Source organism: Zalophus californianus, chromosome 7 (genome assembly GCF_009762305.2).
Source record: "Zalophus californianus isolate mZalCal1 chromosome 7, mZalCal1.pri.v2, whole genome shotgun sequence".
In the NCBI taxonomy this organism is placed as follows: Eukaryota; Metazoa; Chordata; class Mammalia; order Carnivora; family Otariidae; genus Zalophus; species Zalophus californianus.
This window is the reverse complement of record NC_045601.1, coordinates 12,754,178-12,774,844: the sequence shown is the minus strand read 5'-3', so window position 1 is coordinate 12,774,844 and position 20,667 is coordinate 12,754,178. Positions and strand designations below refer to the sequence as shown.

Below are 20,667 nucleotides of genomic sequence, written 5' to 3'. Positions count from 1 at the left end.
GAAATATGTTCCTGTCAGTTTTCTTCTCTTTGCCATTATGTACAGAAATGAAAAAAATCTAAATATTCAACTATATTCTAAGGAAAGCTTAAAAGCAGACTACAAAGAGAGTGTCTCTAATCTCATTTTTACCTTCTTGAAATATACAGTATTTTTGGTAATGCAGTAAAACTGGATGATAATGATTTTATTTCACTATTGAATCACCCCTCTTGACAGTTACATTGCTTTTTCTTTTTTGTATTATTTTAGTCTTTCTTGAAATAATTGATGGATAATAACAATAATCCTTAGGATGATGAAATAGCAAAATGTTTCAGTATATAGGATAATAAGACCTCTTAAGATCCCATAACATGTCTTAGATACAAGAAAAGGTCCAATGGACCTAATGCTATAATTGCAAGATAATAGGATAATTTTTAGTTGAATTTTTATTTTTTAAATTATTTTTTTGAGAAAGAGCCCGTGCATGCGACTGCGCATGGGTGGTGGGGGTGGGGAGGAGCAGAGGGAGAGAGAGAGAAAGTCCTAAGCCGACTTTGCACTTATGTGGAACCCAAAGTGGGGCTCATCTCACAACCCTGACTGAGATCATGACCTGAACAAACCAAGAGTCTGTCACTTAACTGACTGTGCCACCCCAGCGTCCCTTAGTTGAATTGGATGTATCTGTGGCTTTTATTTGCATAATATACATTAATTGCAGCCATATCATAAGACTTGGATTTGGGATTATACCTGATTTTAGTTAATAATATTATGGTTACACCCATAGACTATACATATGATTATACATATAAAATTTTAAAATAAATTTTCTCTTTTGTTCTTCATAAGACCTCTAAGAAAGAATAAAGGTCATGAGATTATAGTCTTTTCAAGTGGGTAAAACTCAAACAAGAACCTCAAAAACTAAAATTAGTTGCAGTGATCTTGGTGGTTATACCAAGAGTTAACCATTAAATAGAAAAATAAGGGTAAAAAACAAGGATGGGGGAATATGAAGCTTAAGATAAATGGAGAAGAAAAATATGTGAAGAATATATGCATACTGAATTTAGGACCAAATAGATTCAGGATGGAGCTGAAAATTCCCTTTCTGTGTTAAGAATTCTGTTGTTACTATACTTTCAAAGACATAAGCCAGGACTTGGATTAAAACGTGTTTGTTTGATTTGTTCGGGAAGAGTTCTTGCTTACTGATGTTTTGGCCAGACTGTGGCATGTAATAGGTGTGTCAAAGAGGTCTTTTCTACTTTAGTTTCATTTATTTCTAAAAATGTTACTTGTTCTTAGAGAACCTGTTCCTTCATGAAGTGAGAAACTTGGAATGGTTCTTTAAATGCTCTTTTTGGCTCTAAATTTTTATGCTTTCTCTTTCAGATGAGATTTCATTAGAATAAGAATTTTTTAAAAAAATGTTACTGAGATACAATATATAACTAAGGTGTACAACATTGTGATTTGATACAATTATATATTGCAATAAGCTAACACCTCTGTCATGTCATAAAACTATCACTTTTTTGTGGTGGGAACAGTTAGATATAGTTTCTTAACAACTTTGAAGTTTATAATACAATATTGTTATCTGTAGTCACTATGCTGGTACTCCTTTTACAGATAGGGAGACCGAATTTCACAGTTCAAGTAACTTGTTCACAATCACAGAGTTTGTAGCAAGGGAATAGTATTTTTTACTTAATCTTCTCTGTTAATTATTACAGTAGCACCCAGCTTGTATACTACCAGGAACTATTATTAATCTTTAACACCTGCAAAGGTGTTTTAGAAAAGTTTATGTAGGGAGACTTTTTCATAATTAGTTTTCTCATTTTTAGTTAACACCATAATATATGTAATTGCTAAATCAGATTCAGACTAGTAAGTATCATGTTAAGTAGTGTCACTATATCCAGTTGCTGTAAATCTAGTCCCAGCAAAAAAGGAGGGGGGAGATTAAAATGTTAAATGTTCCTTTAATTAGTCTTCATTGCCTAACTTTTATTAGTTTCTGAAATGTATTACATATTTCAGAGTACTTCCTAATACTATTTTGCTAATTTCTAGAGGTGGAGGTTGAGGAAGGCTCAAATTGAGAACTGTTTTGCTAGATCAGTTAATTTATAATGATATTTGAGCTTTGTTTTGCCTCTATACATTAATGAATGACTTAGTTCTTTAATATAAAATACTTTTACATTAAAAGTATTATAGCATTTTAATTTATAGCATTTTACAAAAATGCTAATTACCATTGAAATTCTAGATTCATTTAACTTAGTGCCATTATATATCTTTCATGATGTAATCCCTTTATTCTTGAAAGTATAATGTTTAAATTTTCCACAATTAAAAATTCGTTTGAAGGCCTACTTGATCTTACCATTCTATTACAGTCTTCTTTTATGGAGGTGTCCCATGCTCTTAAGTAAACTTAGATTTGTACAGAAGTGTAATTTTAGGTTGATTATAAATGATTTAACATGGGATTTCTATATGTTTTGGGCTCCTTTTTAAAACTTCGTGAAGTTTGTATGTTTAAATTCTGTTGAATAATATGCATGGTGTCTTAATGTTTGTGTGTTTGTATACATCCTCAATAGGCAACCCCTCAGGATAGTCAAGAGGGAACATTTGGATCAGAGCATTCCGCCTCACCATCACAAGGGAGCAGTCAACAGCATTTCCTTGAACCTGAAGTGAATTTGGATGATTCTATAGATATTCAGCAACAGGTAAAAAGTAAATGTTTTTCTGGGTCATAAATTTCTAAAATTAGTTAGAGGAAAATATTATAAAATTTGGTAAATGTTTTTCTTTTATGTAAAATATTTTATTTTTATGTAAAGTAATGGTAATGTCCTAAATATTTTTTCCTCACACTTAAGCTCTGCACTAACCATTTTAGGGAAATATTAAGCATTAATGCTACTATGGTGAATATTTTGTAAGGCAGAATCGTCAGTATGTACTGCATCTCACTCGGGCATTCTGTTTGCTGTTCTTCTGACTTTCAAGGATATGGATATAGATGAAGGGCAGGATGGAGTGGAAGAGGAGATCTTTGAACAAGAAGCAAAGAAAGTGGCTGTTCGCTCAAGATCAAGAACACATTCACGATCTCGTTCAAGGTTCTACAATAATATTTAAGAGTAGCTGTGTGTGAACTTTGAAAGTTAGCTCTGTTTCTTTGTATCAAGATTAAAGCAAGTGTTTTTCTTAAAATGACACTTTATATTCTCCAGAAAGAAGGAATTCAGAATTTCAAAAACAAGAATTCTTTGTTCTCTTTTAATTGGATATATCTGTGGGTTTTATTTGCATAATATACATTAATTGCAGCCATATCATAAGACTTGGATTTGGGATTATACCTGATTTTAGTTAATAATATTATGATTACACCCAGCTTAGGATATTATTGCCTCTGTAAACTGTTCACTCAAGCTATAGAGGAACAGTGTTAGAAATTCCACTGTATTTCTTAGATTTGGTTTCATCTTATAATACCAAAAGTGGTCATAAAAATAAAACTATAAGAATTATTTTGTAAACATCAAGCATAGTATCAGATTATAATAAGGTACATCCTGTGGTTTTCTTTGTTAGCTTTTCAACATGGCTAAATCTCATTAATGTACATGCTTATTCAAATTTGAGTTGAAGTTATTTATATGCATTGTTTTGGGTACAAATTGTCTTAAAACTTTAAGTCATTAGTCTTTAATATTAATATACTCTATTTTCTGTACATAAATACCCCTGAAAATCTGAACAGTGTATGCTGGAAAAGGGGCAGTATCTTTGATGACTTTTTCAGTCATTTCTTACTTGTTTCAAGAGGTTATTTGTATTTACCTCTTGTAAACGAGAGCCTGTGAGTTCCACTCTATCTAAACGCATCTCATGTCAGTGAGTAATCTTGCTAAAGCAATTACAGTGTTAGAGCTGAAATCTTAGCAGCTTCCTTGTCTTAACAACACCTCCTTATTAAGCATTTTGAAGCAGTGCAGTGGCATATGGGTGACAGGAAAAAAAGAAACTGTTTCAATATCACCCTATATTTTAAGTCAAGCACCTTGAAATTTTAGGAGTTGAAAACTTATATGCAGAATTCTTTAGTGGCCTAATTCTCTGTTGGAAACATTCTCTGTTTCCTAATTTTAAGAATATAACGTCTTTATCACCTAAGGTTCTTTTTATTTTCTTTAGTCTTTCATTCCTATTCTTGACTCTTGTTTGAAAAATGAATTGGAGGACACTAAAGAAAGTAAGGCCCTTACTGGATAGAATCTCATTCTCTTCTTCCTGGTCTCAGTAAGAATCATTGCAAACAAACATCTATTACAGTGTGGGCCTGAGCAGTACATAGATTTGAGAAAATACATGTTTGATATTTCATTCTACTTAAACATTTTTTAAGAGGTAGCTAAATATAAGACAACCTTTTGTGTGTGGGTGTGGTTTTCCCCCCTCACCTAGAAGTGAGAACTTTGACAGAAGAATAATAATGTCGTTAGAAGTAAAATAAGATTTTTTTTGTAGATCACCAAGAAAACGAAGGTCTCGGTCGCGATCTGGTTCTCGAAAGCGTAAGCACAGAAAGCGATCACGCTCACGCTCAAGAGAAAGAAAGAGGAAATCATCACGTTCATACTCAAGTGAAAGGAGAGCGAGAGAAAGGGAGAAAGAACGACAGAAGAAGGGACTACCTCCAATTAGATCTAAAACATTAAGTGGTAAATGACATACTTTTACAAAGCTTTGGTTTCAACAAATAATTAAGAAAATCATTAACTGCTAAAGTTAACTATTTTTAGACTAAGAAATCGAAAAGTAGTTTGGTAAATGAATAATTTTATCCTTGGTTTTTGTGAAGTGAGAGAGGAGAAAAGAAAAAGGAAGAACAGGTTCTACTGAAACAGTAAGGTCATTTAGAGTTGATTTTTTAAAATTCAAATTAGAAAAATACTGAACTCGACTAATATATAAAGTGGACAGGCCTACTGTCTTTTACATAGACACTGTGATTTCTTTTCAAAGTGTCTAAACAAGTTTGACCACCAGGCCTGGGGAATAATTATTGAAGGAAGCATGTAAATTTTAAAGCTAATTGTAAACTTACTGGATCAGCAATAAGGGAGAGATTCCCATTGTACAAACTTTCCCTCCTTTATATGTTAATCTGTAATGTATAATTAGAACAAATTTGGTAGTAGAGTTTGAAGGAGAGTTCACTTGGTAGGAATGTGAGTGGTAATTAGTACCAGATTATTCCTGAAGGATTCCTAGTGAGTTATGATTTCTAAGGTGAACAGACCGACTGCAGATGGGCAAAGTATAAAAAATGGAGCAATTTGTCATTCTTTGCCAAGAGCTGAACACTGATCAGGTTGTCTAATTTCTGAAGGTCTTCAAATTCTTTCTGCCATGGAGATAAGATCCTGGAAATCCAGGCTTATAATTAAAGGCAACACCTTACTAAGTTCTGACATTTTCAGTAAGCTGTGGCTATCTTGCCAGAATCTTACCTGATTATGAGAGCCAGTGTTAACTTAATAATGTTGATATTCCTAACTCTGAAAATGTGTTTATCCCCTTAGGGTGAGAGACCAAATTCAAACATTTTAGTGCTATCTGATAAAGAAATAACATCAAAGGCCTGACCATAAAATCTCTGTTGTGCCTCCCTTCTCATGATTACCATTAGGACATTCAGAATCACCAGTTTTAGGATAGGGCTTTTATATGGAGTCTTCCATTTAGTTCCTCATTTTACTTGTCATGTTATAGCTGCCACCATTTACATAGTTACTGACCATGGAATCTATTTCCTATTGCTGTGGTTTTTTTCATGAGTAAAACACAATAAAAAAGAAAATTCAGAAGGCACATAAGAAAATACAGTGAAAAGTATACCCCTCATTATTTACCTCAAAACTCTCTTTACTCCACAGCAATATCAATTTCATGTGGCCCCAGAGCGTTTTAAACACATATGGTAGTATTTCCCTACCATTGGTCCTTTGAACGTAAGAGTATTCATGAATAGTGCGGTGGATATGAAACATGAACAAGCAGTAATATTCTAGGAATTAGCGTCCTCTCCTCGTGGGATGGGGGAGATTCATTATTGCTTTCTGGGTTTAAAAAAAAAAAAGTGTGGGAAAAATTTGTGGAGAGACTACCTTGAAACAGTAGGGGAAACATGGAACATATTTCAGGGAGATTAAAGCAGCTGTGATGTGGTAGAGTAATGAAGCAGTGGGAACTAGTCAATGAAAGAGGTCTAGAAATTTACTGAGGGTTTGTGGTAGGTTGAATAGTGGTCCTCCAAAGATGTTCATATCCAAATTATTGGAACTTGTAAATATGTTGTATCACACTGTATGATTAATCAGGATCTTGGCGCGGGAAGATTAACTTGGGTTATCCGGAAGGGCTCAGTGTAATCTAGGGGAAACAAGAGGGTCAGAGAGAAAAGGTGATGTGAAGATGGAAGGAGAAAGACGAAGATAGGTGAATGCTCTACTGTTGGCTTTGAAGATGGAAGTTGGGGTCATGAGTCAAGGAATGCAGGGAGCCTGTCAAGGAAACAGATTATCCCATAGAGAGTCCAGAAAGAATGCAGGCTTGATGACCCATTTTAGACCTCCACAACTGTTAGAGAATACATTTTTGTGTTTTTAGCTACTAAGTTTGTGGTATTTTGTTACAGCAATAGAGTAAAACTAATATATTGCTCCTTGAGACTTTGGTTGAATATTAAATTATATGTACACAAGGTGAGACTATGTGAGGCAAAGAAGGGTAAGAACATTACCAGGGAATCTGTTAGCTGAGTGATTCTTAAAGCTAACACAGGTCTGGAAGACCTATGAGTTCAAACCAGCTGAAGTAGAGAGACCTGGTTGAAAACCTTCGTTCAGTAGAGATCTTGCAATAGTTACTAGTGTGGGGCTAAATTAGCTCTAAAGTAAAACCTGCTCGAGCCCTGCCCTATAATAGGTAAAAGATCATCAAAAGGCTGAAAACTTTGTCTTTAAAAATGACATCGATGTAAATCTAGATTGATTAAAACTCTGCAAATATATCAGCTGTTGTAAATATTTTGCAAGTAAGTGTTTTCAGGAAAAGGAAATGTTCATGGAGTCCTGAATGGTACAGCTTACAGTAGGTGAGATGTCTCATGTGTAGGTCTGTTTCTTAAAGGGAAATGCTTCCCACAGTTAAAGTATAAGTTTTTCATGATAACAAGGAGTTCCAATTCAGCTTTTTCCCCCTTGTATCTCTGTGCAAATTATTTCCTTAAGGATAAGGTGCTGTTTTCAGATTTAACTGTTGATTAGGAAGAAACATCCACTTAATCATTCCAGCACAGAAAGATTAAAGGTGCACAGAGATGGGATTGCAGTGAAAAGTGTTTTTGTGACTTTGTTACATATTAGAATTACCTACAGAATTTTAAAACTCCCAATTCCCAGTCTGTCATACCCCATAACCCTTCATCTTTGGGGTAAGACCCAGGTATCCATAGGTGATTAAAGTGCACAGCCGAGCTTGAGAACAGGTAATATGCAAGAGGTTGATTTGCAATAGATGTAGATGGTATCTGGGATTTTAGTTCATTTTAAGCGTTAACAGATAAAAATGTCACTTAAGTGTTTGAAATATCCATCTTAAATCTTATTATTTTTATTAGTGCTTTTTCTTCAGTCGCTTGAAAGAAATAGCTGTGTCTGTGTGATTTAGGTCATTCGTCTCTTTTATGTCTTGACAGTATGTAGTACTACTTTGTGGGTTGGTCAGGTGGATAAGAAGGCAACCCAGCAAGATTTAACCAATCTGTTTGAAGAGTTTGGACAAATTGAATCCATTAATGTAAGTATCACTTCTTATACAATATTTTAAGCTTAAAAATTTACATATATAGAGGATTTTTAGTCAGAGAGTCACTTTGGTTCCTAATGAGCCCAGTAGAGTATCTGCCTTTAATAATGCACATCTTTATAAGGATTATTTGACTTTAATCATTTCTGTTTATTTCTGCTGCTGTTTATCTCCTTAATTTTTCTTTTTTAGTGGAATTCTAACAAAATGTTTTGAGGGGTTTCATCGCAGTATAGCTAGCACTTGGTTCCTAAAGTCATCCAGCGTTTGGGCTAGCAGGACCCTATCTGTGCCTCGTTTAATTATACCCCATCCGTTTTTTGGTAATGAAAATGAGGAAACTGAGTCCCACAGAATTGTAATCACCACACATGAGCACATAGGTAGTAGTGGAGACACAATTGGACTTGGCGTCCCAGTCTTTCTGCCAGTCCCCTTTCTTCTCGCCCCATGTCTCCCTCTCAAAGCAAACCTGTGGCAAGAAAACCTGTGTGGTCACAGCACCTCAGGAACTTGACTGCAGCTCTGACTCCTCAGCTTGATTTTTTCAGTGATTTTGTTCCATTCATTCTCCTCCTTTGAGTATTTTCGTCTTGCGGAAGGTCGGGTTTTTTTCCCCTGGGGCTAAAACTAAGTCATAGAATGTTTTATAGAAATTTATTTGTTTGAGAAGTCTTCTGATTCATCAATCCTCTGATTTTATTTACTGTTTTTATGCTTTTATGTCTGTTGGACTTTTATCATTATTTATCAGGAAATTGGCTCCTTTTCCTTTCCAGTCTTAGATCCTTACAAGACCAAACTTGACTTTTCCTTATTAATAACAGCACTCTTCACTGAATTGTTTGACAATTTCATATACTACTTTCAACCATATATGATCTCATTGGAACCTCACAAGAAGCTGGTTAAGTAATTCCCGTTGTTTTTTTTACCAGTGAGGAAACTAAGTGATTTGCCTGAGTTGCACAGACAATAAGTAGATGATCGGTTGGGTGTTTCAGCTTAAGAGTTTCATGCTCCTTTCTCTACACCATAAGTGTGCTGTAGGCTTTTCTTACTCCTTTGTCTTTTTAAATTTCACCTGTCAAAACATAAACTGTCTGCCGGAGTCCTTGATCATGTAACCTCTGAATTTTTTCCTGATTTTCCCCTAGCTGAGATGTCAGAAATGTGTTGACAGTTGAAAAAATAGGGATGCCCAAGATCAGGGTCTTCAGATTCTTATCAAAGTGCCACAGTTTGCACAGGTGATTCTAATGCAAAGTCAGGAATCACTGCTCAGAATGGATCCTGAATCCAAGCAGCATTTGGATTGTCCTATTACTTGTCATTTTTGGCCTTTCTTGTTCATAGGCATTTGGGCATTAGTTTACCTTGTCTCCTCCCTCTTCTGTGTTACCTTTTAAGAGCATAGTACTTAGAAATAATAGGCACTGAGTTATTTTGTGAACTGAAATGTATTGAATGGCTAATGATAAAATCCAGGACTTGAAAATTTGATGGAAAGTTTATAAACTTTTCAGTTAGTTTTTTGGAGGGGTTGGAGGACTGAGTAAAAAGTCTGTCCGATTTAGCACTTAGTGGGTCATTAGTATGGTTGAAGAAAATTTTTCAGTGCTTTGTTAAAGAGTTGGGTCTATTTTGCAAAAGAGGAAGAAGTATGTAGGGGTTAGATTTCTTTTTTGAGAAGTTTGGTATTAAAGTATGGAAAATAGCTTGAGGTGAACTCCGAGTGAAAGCGAAAACACTAAGGCTGTTTTCTTATTTGTGTTAAAACCTTGTCCAGAGCACTTGGGCAAAATTAAGTTTTATACAGTTGAAAAGCTTTAGTGTTACCATTTCTTGTAGATTATAGATTTTGTATTAAGGATAAGATACTCCTCCCGAATGAAAATCTTTCTCCCATTACTCAGTATGACACTTGGAAAAACTGAAATACTTTCAATTTTTGAATAAATTATATGCTTTCAAATATGTTGGCCATGCAATATTATCTGGTGGTATTGTATACATGTCTTTTTACTTTTTTTTTAGGTTTTCTTAATTATATATTAGGAAAACTTCGATTGACTTGTGATAGTCAAGATTTTGCTTATGTTATGACTTAGAGTAAGACCCAACTAGGTTTTGAATTCTTTTTAAACTAAGTAATTAGTTTTAGATGGATTGTACCAATAAACAGCCAAAGAAAGAAAAGGGAAAAACCATTCAATCTTAGTAGTCAGTTATCTGTTTCATTAAAACCATAAGATAATGTCAGAATGAATGCCTTATGTTTACCCTTTCTAAAGAAAAAAATTTTTTTAATAGATGATTCCTCCCAGGGGCTGTGCTTACGTCTGCATGGTTCATCGACAAGATGCTTTCCGTGCTCTTCAGAAACTTAGTTCCGGATCATATAAAATTGGGTCCAAGGTCATTAAGGTGAGACTGGAGGGGAGGGACCCATGCTCTTCTTTTACTGGATTATTAGAATGTTCCTGTATTTGATTCATCCTATATTTTAATGTTATGGGAAAACCTCTAGAAAAGCTTATTATTTCAGTATTACTGAGTTACAGAATTAGAAATAGGTAAAACAGTAACTAAAACTTTAGTCAAATGATTCTTTGAAATTACACTTACAGTTCTCTTGGTCAACCAGGGCACCATTATATTAGCAGAACTTTCTCATTTTCTGAGTTCTTCTTTTTTCTTTTCTTTTCTTTTCCTTTTCTGTTCTCTCCTCACACCTCCCCTCCCCTCCTCACCCTTCCCTTCCCCTCTCTTTTCTTTCCTTTCTTTCTTTCATTTTTAAGTGATCTCCACACCCAGTGTCGGGCTCAAACCTATAACCCTGAGATCAAGAGTTGCATGCTCCACCAACTGAGCCAGCCAGACACCCCAACAAGCTTATCTTTCATTCACTACTTCCTCCTAATGCTTCCTAATCATACCTCTTAATTATATTATTATTTCCTCCTTTTTAACATCTTGTGTTCTCCAGGCCACTGGTGAAGGGTTTATTAATAAGTATATTTTTGTTTTCCTCTTAGTCTTTAAACTGAGTGTTTATTGTGTATTTTTCCATTTTTACTTCGTGACTAATTTACATTTTATTTCTGCTACTTGAAGATAATTTATTCCATCAGTTTCTGCAACTGAGTTAAAAACTTAAAAAAAAATACTTTCTACCCCTGAAACAAATAATACACTATATGTTAATAAAAAAAAAAATATTTTCAAGGTTAATATGCCTGTGCTTTGTTGTTTCATGGCAGAGAGTTTCCTCTGTGTAAAGTGTCTCCTTTCCTAGACTACCAAGATTTTGTTTAAATTGTGATAACTATTCTAATTACTGCTAATATAGGTTGACATTTTTAGGGTGAAAAGTAGATTTGGATTGTTCTGGAAATGTGTTCTTTAATTTTAGTAAGAAGTGGAAATAAATCCCATGTTATAAATGCCGTTGCTATCTAATGCGGGCTTTATTTAAAAACAAACAAAACCAGGAAATACATGGAAAAACTTCTTGGCTACTGTTATTTTTCGAGCATCCAGGGATGTTTGTCCAACTAATTTTATTTATATTTACACTGTTTACATATAATTTTGAACATTTTAGCTGGTTTTTACGGTATACCTGAGCTTTCTGTTTTCTTCTCTTCATTCCTGATAGATTGCTTGGGCTTTAAACAAAGGTGTAAAAACAGAATATAAACAATTCTGGGATGTGGATCTTGGAGTTACATATATACCGTGGGAAAAAGTTAAAGTGGATGACTTGGAAGGTTTTGCAGAAGGAGGCATGATTGACCAGGAAACTGTAAATACTGGTAAGAACACTAAGGGTAGTTTTATTGTTCAAAAAAAAGTATGCTTAAAAGGTTGTGATTGATAAGAGTTGTGCATGGTAAGATGAATTGCGCTTATTTTATTTCCTGGATTCTACCCTCCCCCAAAAAGAGAAAAAAACTGAAACACTGCCATTTCCAGTGTGTATGCTTAATGGGTCTTATTTCCTAAGTGTCAGAGTATAGTGTTTTAGAAGTCTATAAATGTAGCATTTTTCCTGTAAGTCTTTTAAAAAGTTTTGCTTTTAGAGAAAGAGCAAATATGAGTATATGGAGACTTTTTTAAACTAAATATTTCAGTTACTTGAATTTATTTTTTATTTTTTATTTTTTTTAAGATTTTATTTATTTTTTGCCAGAGAGAGAGGGAACACAAGCAGGGGGAGTGGGAGAGGGAGAAGCAGGCTTCCCGCCGAGCAAGGAGCCCGATGCGGGGCTCAGTCCCAGGACCCCAAGATCATGACCTGAGCCGAAGGCAGCCACTTAACGACTGACTGAGCCAACCAGGCGCCCCTCAGTTACTTGAAGTTAAATAAGAACTGGGGATGTAAGAAGTTTCTTTGAAGAACTTCCTAGATTATTTTGATTAGTATCCATGTTGAGAATGGCAGGAATAGAATCTTCGTTTAGAGAGCTGTAGTTCGATTCATGCAGTTCTAGAGTGCTTATAACCAAATGATCACTGGCCTATTTTTTTTATGTGTTTTTATTTTTAAAAATACCGTTATAAATCCACAAAATGGTTAGCATTTATAACCAGTAAGAAATCTTAAAATGGATACTTGGAAAACAATTGTGAAATGTGGTATATAGCTTATTTCTTCACATCTTAGCTCTTTTACCAAAGTAAGCTAGCTAATTTTCAGGGTATCTTCATCCTTAGGCCAGTGCAAATATTTTCAAACACTTTTTCAGTGTTTTCATCTTGGTCTTTTTTTCTTCTTGATGGATATTCTCCTAAACACTTATTCAGTAAATATTTAAGTTCCTACTGTATGCCAGCCATGATTTTAGGAACTGGGATTATATCAGTGAGACAGACAGACAAAAATCCTTCCTGTCATGGAGTGCACATTGTAGTAGAGGGGTTGACAGCCTATAGCCCATGGGCCAAATCCTGCCGGCAGGCTCTTCTGTAAAGTTTTATTGAAACACAGCCATACTCAGTTGTGTTTACCTATCTTATATGACTTTTTTTCAATAGCAGTTGAGTAGGTGCAACAGAAAACATCTGGCTCATAAAGTCTAAGATACTTAGTATAGGAAAAATTTGCCAACCCATGTTTCTAGTGGAAAGAAACATAATAAACAAAATAGATAAACTATGTAATATTTCTATGTTGATAAGTTCTAAGAAGAAAAAGCAGGGAAAAGAGGTGGGTAGACAGTACGGGTGTGGAGCTATTGCAGTTTTACGTGAAGAAGATCTAATGGAGAGTGATACTTGAAGGAGTGAGATGTGCAGCTCTCTGGAGAAAGAGCATTCCATACAGAGGGAACAGTATGTGCAAAGTCTATTAAAAAATTATGAGCCCAGTATGATTTGAGCAAAGTTAGTGAGGAATGAAAAGTAGGAGATAAAGTCAGAGAGGTGTACAGAGAGACAGTCCTATAAAGTCTTATTAGTCATTATAATGACTTTGATCTTTACTCTGAGGGAGGTGGAGAACCAGTGGAAGAACCATGAGAGCTTCTTTGTTTTATTCTTGCATAGCTGTGCTTTCAGAAAGATTTTTCTTTTTTGGGTTAATACTTTTCCTTGTCGGTCTCCCCTTGTACCTTGTGATGCAAGATAGTAAGATTTGATCCTCTTATATCAGACAGCCTTTGAGGTATGATATCCCCTCAGTATTTCAGTATCTTTCATTTGTGTTTTGTGTGATGCTTCTTTGAACTCCTTAGTTAGTATTCTCATCAGACTTATCTGGGCAAAACCGAGGTTGGCACCTGTAGTTGTGGACACGTCTTAAAGATGTGCCAAGGTAGATGAAGGACGTAGAGAAGAAATAAATATATAGATAGAAATAAAATGAAAATTTGCACCTATCCAGAGGAAATCAATTTCAAATATTTTGTTTAGAGTGGGAAACTGTGAAAAGCTCAGAACCCGTTAAAGAGACGGTGCAGACAACTCAGAGCCCAACTCCAGTTGAAAAGGAGACAGTGGTCACAACCCAGGCAGAGGTTTTTCCTCCACCTGTTGCTATGTTACAGGTTAGTGCTGGGTGTTTGTTACTGTTAATGTGTTGTCTTATATTTCTGTTTTCACTCGTGTATTTACTTTATAAAACTTGGAGGAAGTTGTCCAAAATAGAATAAGTAGTGGAGTTGAATCAAATAATTTTGGGGAAATTTTTTTTTTTTTTTTTTTAGAAATGGTGTCATTTATATATAAATGTTTATTTATTGTACAAGTATTTATCCGTGGTCTCCTTCTATGACATTCACTGTTCTAGGCACCTGGGATAAGGACATATCAGTGGAAAGAAAACCACACAAACCCCTGCCCTTATGCAGCTTTTGTTTTCAGTAGGGGAGACAAAATGCAAAATAAGTAAGTTTGTGAGATACTGTGGAAGGAAAAGGGAGTGTGAGGGTTATCAGGGTACCTGGATAAGTGATTATGATTGTAAATAAAATGGTAAGAGCAGACTCGAGAATGTGACATTTGAACAACAACCTAAAGTTGCTGAGGTAATTAACCATGTGACTACCCGAGGAAGAGCACTCGAGGCAGAGGGAGCCTCTAGTTCAGAGGCCTAGGCCAGGAGCATATTTGGTGTGTTCCAGGAATAAGGGCTAGAAGTGAAGTGAATGAGAGGCAGCTTAGCGGAAGGGAGAGTTCTAGAAGGACTCTGGTTTTCACTCTGAGATGGAGCATTATTGGAGGAATTCGAAGAAAGCAGTGACTTGATCTGGCTTCAAAGGTTTTAAAAGATTTGGTTTTAAAGGATTGCACTGGCTACTATTTTGAGAATAGACTAGTTGGGCATTAATAGAAGCAGGGAGACCAGTGAAGAGACAGTTGTAGCAATCCAGATGAGAGCTGTTGGTTCAGACTAGACTGATGGCAGTGGAGAGAATAGGAAATGGTCAGATAATTAATTAGGGGTTATGTGATGGTGTGTCCAGTGGGCTTTTGTGGCATGATGAGACTTGACTTGTGAGAAAGAGAAGAGGTAAGGTTTTTGGTTTGAGAAATTGGAAAGATGAAACTCTCCTTATCTGAGCACGGGAAAGACATTTGGGAATTCAGTTTTGCACAAGGAAGTATGGCGTGTCTTTCAGACAATGAAGTTGAATAGACCATTGATAATACATACTTTAGGAAAGAGGTACACCCACAGTACAAGTAAATATTTGGGAATTATTGTGCCTAGGATGAGTAGAAAATACCTATGCTAGGAGTACAAAATAAACTTAGGAGAAATTCACGCCATTTTGAAACTTACTGACCTGCTTCCTAATGGTTAGGTTGCATACCATAGCTGGGTATTTTAAATTTAGTGGGAGGTGGCAGTTTAAAATTGATGATGATATTCACTATTCAGGCAGGTGCCCATTACTTTACATCACTTGAATGTAAGATAGATTTCAGTCTTCATGTATACTATCCGTTGAATAACACTGCCTTGCTTTTACCCAAGTTAGAGTCAGTTATAAGTATGCAAGAAGGCAAATAACAAAACAACTTAATATAATGGTATTTGTTATCTCCCTTAGAAAGAAATAGAAATTTTTTACCTTTTGTTGTTCCAAGATGTAATCATTGCTAATGGATAAGGTGATTTATGGACTTTTTTTTTTCTATCCACAAAAGATTCCAGTAGCGCCAGCCGTGCCTGCAGTTAGTTTAGTCCCACCAGCATTTCCTGTCTCAATGCCGGTTCCTCCTCCTGGATTCAGTCCAATCCCTCCACCTCCTTTTCTGCGAGCAAGTTTTAACCCTTCACAACCACCTCCTGGTAAGGAATTTTCATCTTTTTTTTTTTTTTTGGTAAGATTTTATTTACTTGAGAAAGAGCATGAGCAGTGGGGAGGGGCAGTGGGGAAGGAGAGAAGCAGACTCCCCACTGAGCAGGGAGCCCAACATGGGCCTCGATCCCAGGGCCCTGAGATCATGGCCTGAGCCGAAGGCAGGTGCGTAACTGACTGAGCCACCCAGGCACCCCAGGAATTTTCATCTTATGTGTACTCTACTTAGAATATCATTCATTCATTCATTCATTCAAAAAAAATTTTTTTGATTTATTTTCCTTAAGTAAACCCTACACCCAATGTGGGGCTTGAACTAATGACCGCAAGATCAAGTCACATGCTCTACTGACTGAGCCAGCCAGGCGTCCTACAATATCATTCAAATTGTTATTTTTCCAGGTTAAAATGCTATAGAGCATCAATTCTCTACATCAATTCTCTCTAAAATGCTATAGAGCATCAACCTTAGCATACATAGGGATCACTTGGAGGGCATGTTAAAACAAAGTGTGCTGGGCCTGGCCTCCTTTTGCTTCACTGAGACTGAGGTGGGGCAAGACACTTGTATTTCTAACAAGTTCCCAGGTGATGGAGATGGTTGAAGGACCAGTATGGACAGAGAAAAAAAATGGAATCCTTTACGTATTGAAATATTCTTAAAAGAATTTAAAATTTATGTTGAATTTTTCGTATCAGAATTCTCTGTAGTTACCACCCATTCATCAGGAAGTATGCATTAAATTATATAGATTGTTCCTCCTAAAAATCATGGTTTTCATTTTGACATAAATTATAATCTATCTAAAAATGCTAATTGAATTTGTAATACTTTTTTTGACCTTACGAATTTTTGATAAAGGTTCCTTGAGTCAGCATTTCTAGTTTAGAAACTATATAGATTACTTAACACACACCAATTAAATACAAATAATAGCTTATATAGCTTAGAGATAGAACTTTTGGTATTAGGCCATGGGAGGTTAGAAGAATGAGGGAGAGACACAGGGAGCAAATGATATACATTGTTTTTCTTTCTTTTTTTTTTTTAAGATTTTATTTATTTATTTGAGAGAGAATGAGAGCACGAGAGGGAAGAGGGTCAGAGGGAGAAGCAGACTCCCTGCCGAGCAGGGAGCCTGATGCGGGACTCGATCCCAGGACTCTAGGATCATGACCTGAGCCAAAGGCAGTCGCTTAACCAACTGAGCCACCCAGGCGCCCGATATACATTGTTTTTCAAAGCTATTTTTATCTTTCTTTGAGCTTCATGAACTCTTCACATATTGTAAGAAAAAAATACTTTGGTTTCTATAATTTAAGTTCTTACCAATTGAACAGAATTCCTAAAAATTCCTCAACATTATCTGAGAATAGTTGTAATTTATTTGTCATATAACAAAATTTTCACATTGTAATTAAATATATAACTTGAAATTGATGCAGATATTATAAGAATTCTTTTTTATATGTTAAAGATTGGAAAATTTTTCTTGTCAAATATTTTCTGTATTTGGAATCTGAATTAAAAATTTTTTTCGGAAGATAATTTTAAGATTTATTTTAGAGAGATGGTGAGGGAGGGGCGGGGGGAGAGACTCAAGGATACTCCGCATGGAGTGCAGAGCTTGATGTGGGGCTTGATCTTGCAATCTTGAGATCACGATCTGAGCTGAAACCAGGGGTCGAGTGCTTAACTGACTGCACCCCCTAGGCACCCTTTCAGAAAATAATTTTAAAGGATTATTTCAAAAACCATACCACATAGACTTTGTAAAGTCATTGTGCAGCATTCATTTGTTGAAAATCACATATCTTTATTTTTAGCCACTGGTTTTTTTTTTTTGTTTTTTTTATTAAAAATTTATTTGGGGGCGTGGAGGAGGGAGCGAGCCCGGGGGAGGGGCAGAGGGAGAGAATCTTCAAGCAGACTTCCTGAGGAGCATGGAGCCTGACATGGGGCTCGGTCTCACGACCCATGAGAACATGACTTGCGCCAAAACCAAAAGACGCTTAACTGACTGAGCCACCCAGGTGCCCCTTTAGCCACTGTTTTTAAATTGAATTTAATGGTGGCTCTATATCTTAAAAATGCAAGGAAACAGGTTTATAGTTTGATCATTTGACATTTAAAATTATTAAACAGTCAATGTTAAATTGAAGGTTTATTTCAATGCTCAAAACATAATATAGTAACATCCAAGGCTAATGAAAATATCTTGATCTAGTAGATAAACAGCATGTAAATCAAAGAAATATAATAGCACATTTTACAGATGACATTATTGCATATAGTGTTATCAACAGCTTGAAATACAGTATTTAACTGCCCGTGCAGTCATTGTGCTAACATATGAAACAAGTTGCCTGGCTTCTATTAATCTTTGACTTTATAGCATCGTAGAGAGTGCCACAGGACTTCCACAAATGAGCAAATAAATAGGACACGATCATGATAAGGATCTCTGTGCTTCACTTAGCTTACTAAGGATCAAATATAAGGTAGTGTTTCTAAAAGTGATTTTTTTTTAAAAGATTTATTTTAGAGAGAGAAGTGTGCTCATGAGTGTGGGGCAGGGAGGGACAGAAGGAGAGGGAGGGAGAATCTTAAGCAGACTCCCTGATGAGGGTGGAGCCAGACGGAGGGTTCGATCCCCCAACCCTGAAATCATGACCCCAGCCAAAATCAAGAGTCAGCTGCCCAACCAGCTGAGCCACCCAGGCGCCCCTAAAAGTGATTTTTTTAGATGAAGAATATATTCACAAATAGGAGGTCATAGTAATGGAAGACTGTTTTAAGAATGTAGAATTTCATTTATAGCTGTTGAAACTTTTGAGTTAAAAGAAGTAACTCTTAATGCTATTTTGTTTTTGGTCTTTTTTTTCCCCGTGTAGGTTTCATGCCACCTCCAGTTCCACCACCTGTTGTACCACCACCCACCATTCCACCAGTAGTACCAACATGTGAGTTTTCTACTTGGGGAATTTTCTTTATTCATGGTGGTAGTAACCTGTTGATTCTCATTCGTAACAAATTATTGTTAATTTTTTTATTATGGAAATTTTAGACAAATTTTTTTTAAATGATTTCTAAAAAATTAACATGTGATAGTCATTCTATATTCAGATTTGCTCAGTTGTCTCAAAATGTCATTTATAATTGGTTTTAGTCAAAATTCAAAGAAGAGTCCCCAGATCACATTTGTGTGGTTTGTTTTGTGTATTAAATGTCTTAATATAGAGCAGTCCTGCTGAGACCCGCCTTTCTTTTTTAATTCTTTATGTCTTTGATTTGTTGAAGAAACAGTTTACTTCTGTATGCAAGATTCCAGACAATGGATTTGGTTTTGCTTCTTTGTGGCATCATATTTGTTCCTCTGTCTTCTGCTTTTTCTGTACATAGAAGTTTTTTAGCACCAAAGGTTTGCTTAGAATCTCCTTCAACATTTTTAGCAACAGTATTTAACTGCTGGTGGGTGCTATAGACTTGATATTTCATCACATCAGGAGCCATGCAGTTTCTTCTTATCCCACTTTCAGTGGTGTTAAGATGGATCAGAGCATTCAGGTAACGGAACCTGGTCATTAAAAAACTTTCGCTTCAAGTTTTCATCTGATGGTTTCATCCATTGATCATTACTGCTTTTTAATCTTTCCATTAGTTGCAAAGTGCTAATCTTTTGAATTTTAAAATTTTTCCACATTTCTTACCTAGAATTTTTCTATTAAAAAAACCTTTTCTTACAACTAGTATTTAGTTATCTTGATGTACATTTGTATAGGAGAACCATGGTAGATGCTAAGTTCTTATCTCTAAGTGCCATTTTTCAGTGTGATGAGTTTAGTTCTATGGGTATTTCCAGTGATATCTGGTGACTGAAGGGGAAGAGGCTTTTTCTTATTTCTGATTTTTTCTTATTTTCTTTCTCTCCCTTTCCTCTTCATCTCTTCTTCATTTTCTTTAGTGTTTATGGAGTAATAGAGTTTAGAGCAGTTGCATTCACTTTTCTTTCTGAAGTTCAATTTGTTTTATCTTTAGACAGCAAGACCTTTTCATCGTTGCTTCTCTATCCTTTTGAGATGACTACATCGGTTTGGGAGAACTTAGTTGGTTCAGAGGACTTTAGTGTAAGGACAGTATATGTGACAGAGAACTTAACCTGTTGATAATATCCATTTTCCTTATATTTGTGAACTCTTCTCTACTTTTCTTTCTGACAGGATTAGGATCCTTCTTTTTTCTTATTTTTGGTTAATTAGGAAGAATTCTTTGTTTTTCCTAAAAATTAGAAGAGTGTTCTGAAGCCATTTCTGAATTGAGCATTCACAGAGATTCATCCTAGAGTTTACCTCCCAATTATTTCTTTAGTTTATTCATTTTAGAAAATCTGGGATCACTTGAATGGAGAAAGAGAAATACATCCATGTGTCAGGTACTCTCCTAGTTGCTTACACTGTCTTGTTTAATTCTCATAATTCCCATACATGATTGCAGGTGGTTTTGTTCCTATTTTATAGCTCTGTTATGTGCTAACAGTATGTCCAGGTAAGTTGGAGTTATATGTGAGGATAAAACAATTCTTAAAATTCCCAAGTAAATGATGTAACTGTGTTGTGGCATAAACTAGACTAAAAAGTCTGATGGTTTAATTGTGACTTTATATTCCTCTGGTTCTGTTTTTTAACATATAAATGACATATACACTTAAGGAGTTTTCTACTCATTCTTTAAAATGGAATGTTTATACCTTTTTATTTGTAGTCCACTTTACCTCTTCTTAATGTGATGGGTTTTCTAACCTCATTTGACAAGAAGTAGTGAATGTAAGGACCCTAGTACATTATAATTTCAAGGGGATTGAGGAGATTTGTATCATTGTATGTATTTGTCAGTCTGCATGAATCATTTCTGTATATTCAGAAATTCACGTACTGACATTCTTGGAAATTATTTTTTGTA

At 35.5% G+C, this 20,667-nt stretch overlaps 1 protein-coding gene across 8 annotated transcripts in view; it reads left to right on the top strand.

Moving 5' to 3' along the window:
• The window catches only part of SCAF8 (SR-related CTD associated factor 8), a 202,828-nt gene that overhangs the window by 58,276 nt on the left and 123,885 nt on the right, over window positions 1-20,667 (top strand). For all 8 annotated transcript variants that reach the window (XR_004820209.1, XM_027602346.2, XM_027602348.2 and 5 more), the window contains 9 exons: window positions 2,610-2,741; window positions 3,025-3,137; window positions 4,552-4,745; window positions 7,787-7,887; window positions 10,210-10,323; window positions 11,558-11,714; window positions 13,813-13,946; window positions 15,553-15,697; window positions 18,603-18,671. Coding sequence is in view for 7 of the 8 variants with exons in the window: in XM_027602346.2 (XP_027458147.1) it covers window positions 2,610-2,741; window positions 3,025-3,137; window positions 4,552-4,745; window positions 7,787-7,887; window positions 10,210-10,323; window positions 11,558-11,714; window positions 13,813-13,946; window positions 15,553-15,697; window positions 18,603-18,671 (1,159 nt within the window). In the remaining variant the exon portion in view is untranslated. The remainder of the gene's footprint in view (window positions 1-2,609; window positions 2,742-3,024; window positions 3,138-4,551; window positions 4,746-7,786; window positions 7,888-10,209; window positions 10,324-11,557; window positions 11,715-13,812; window positions 13,947-15,552; window positions 15,698-18,602; window positions 18,672-20,667) is intronic.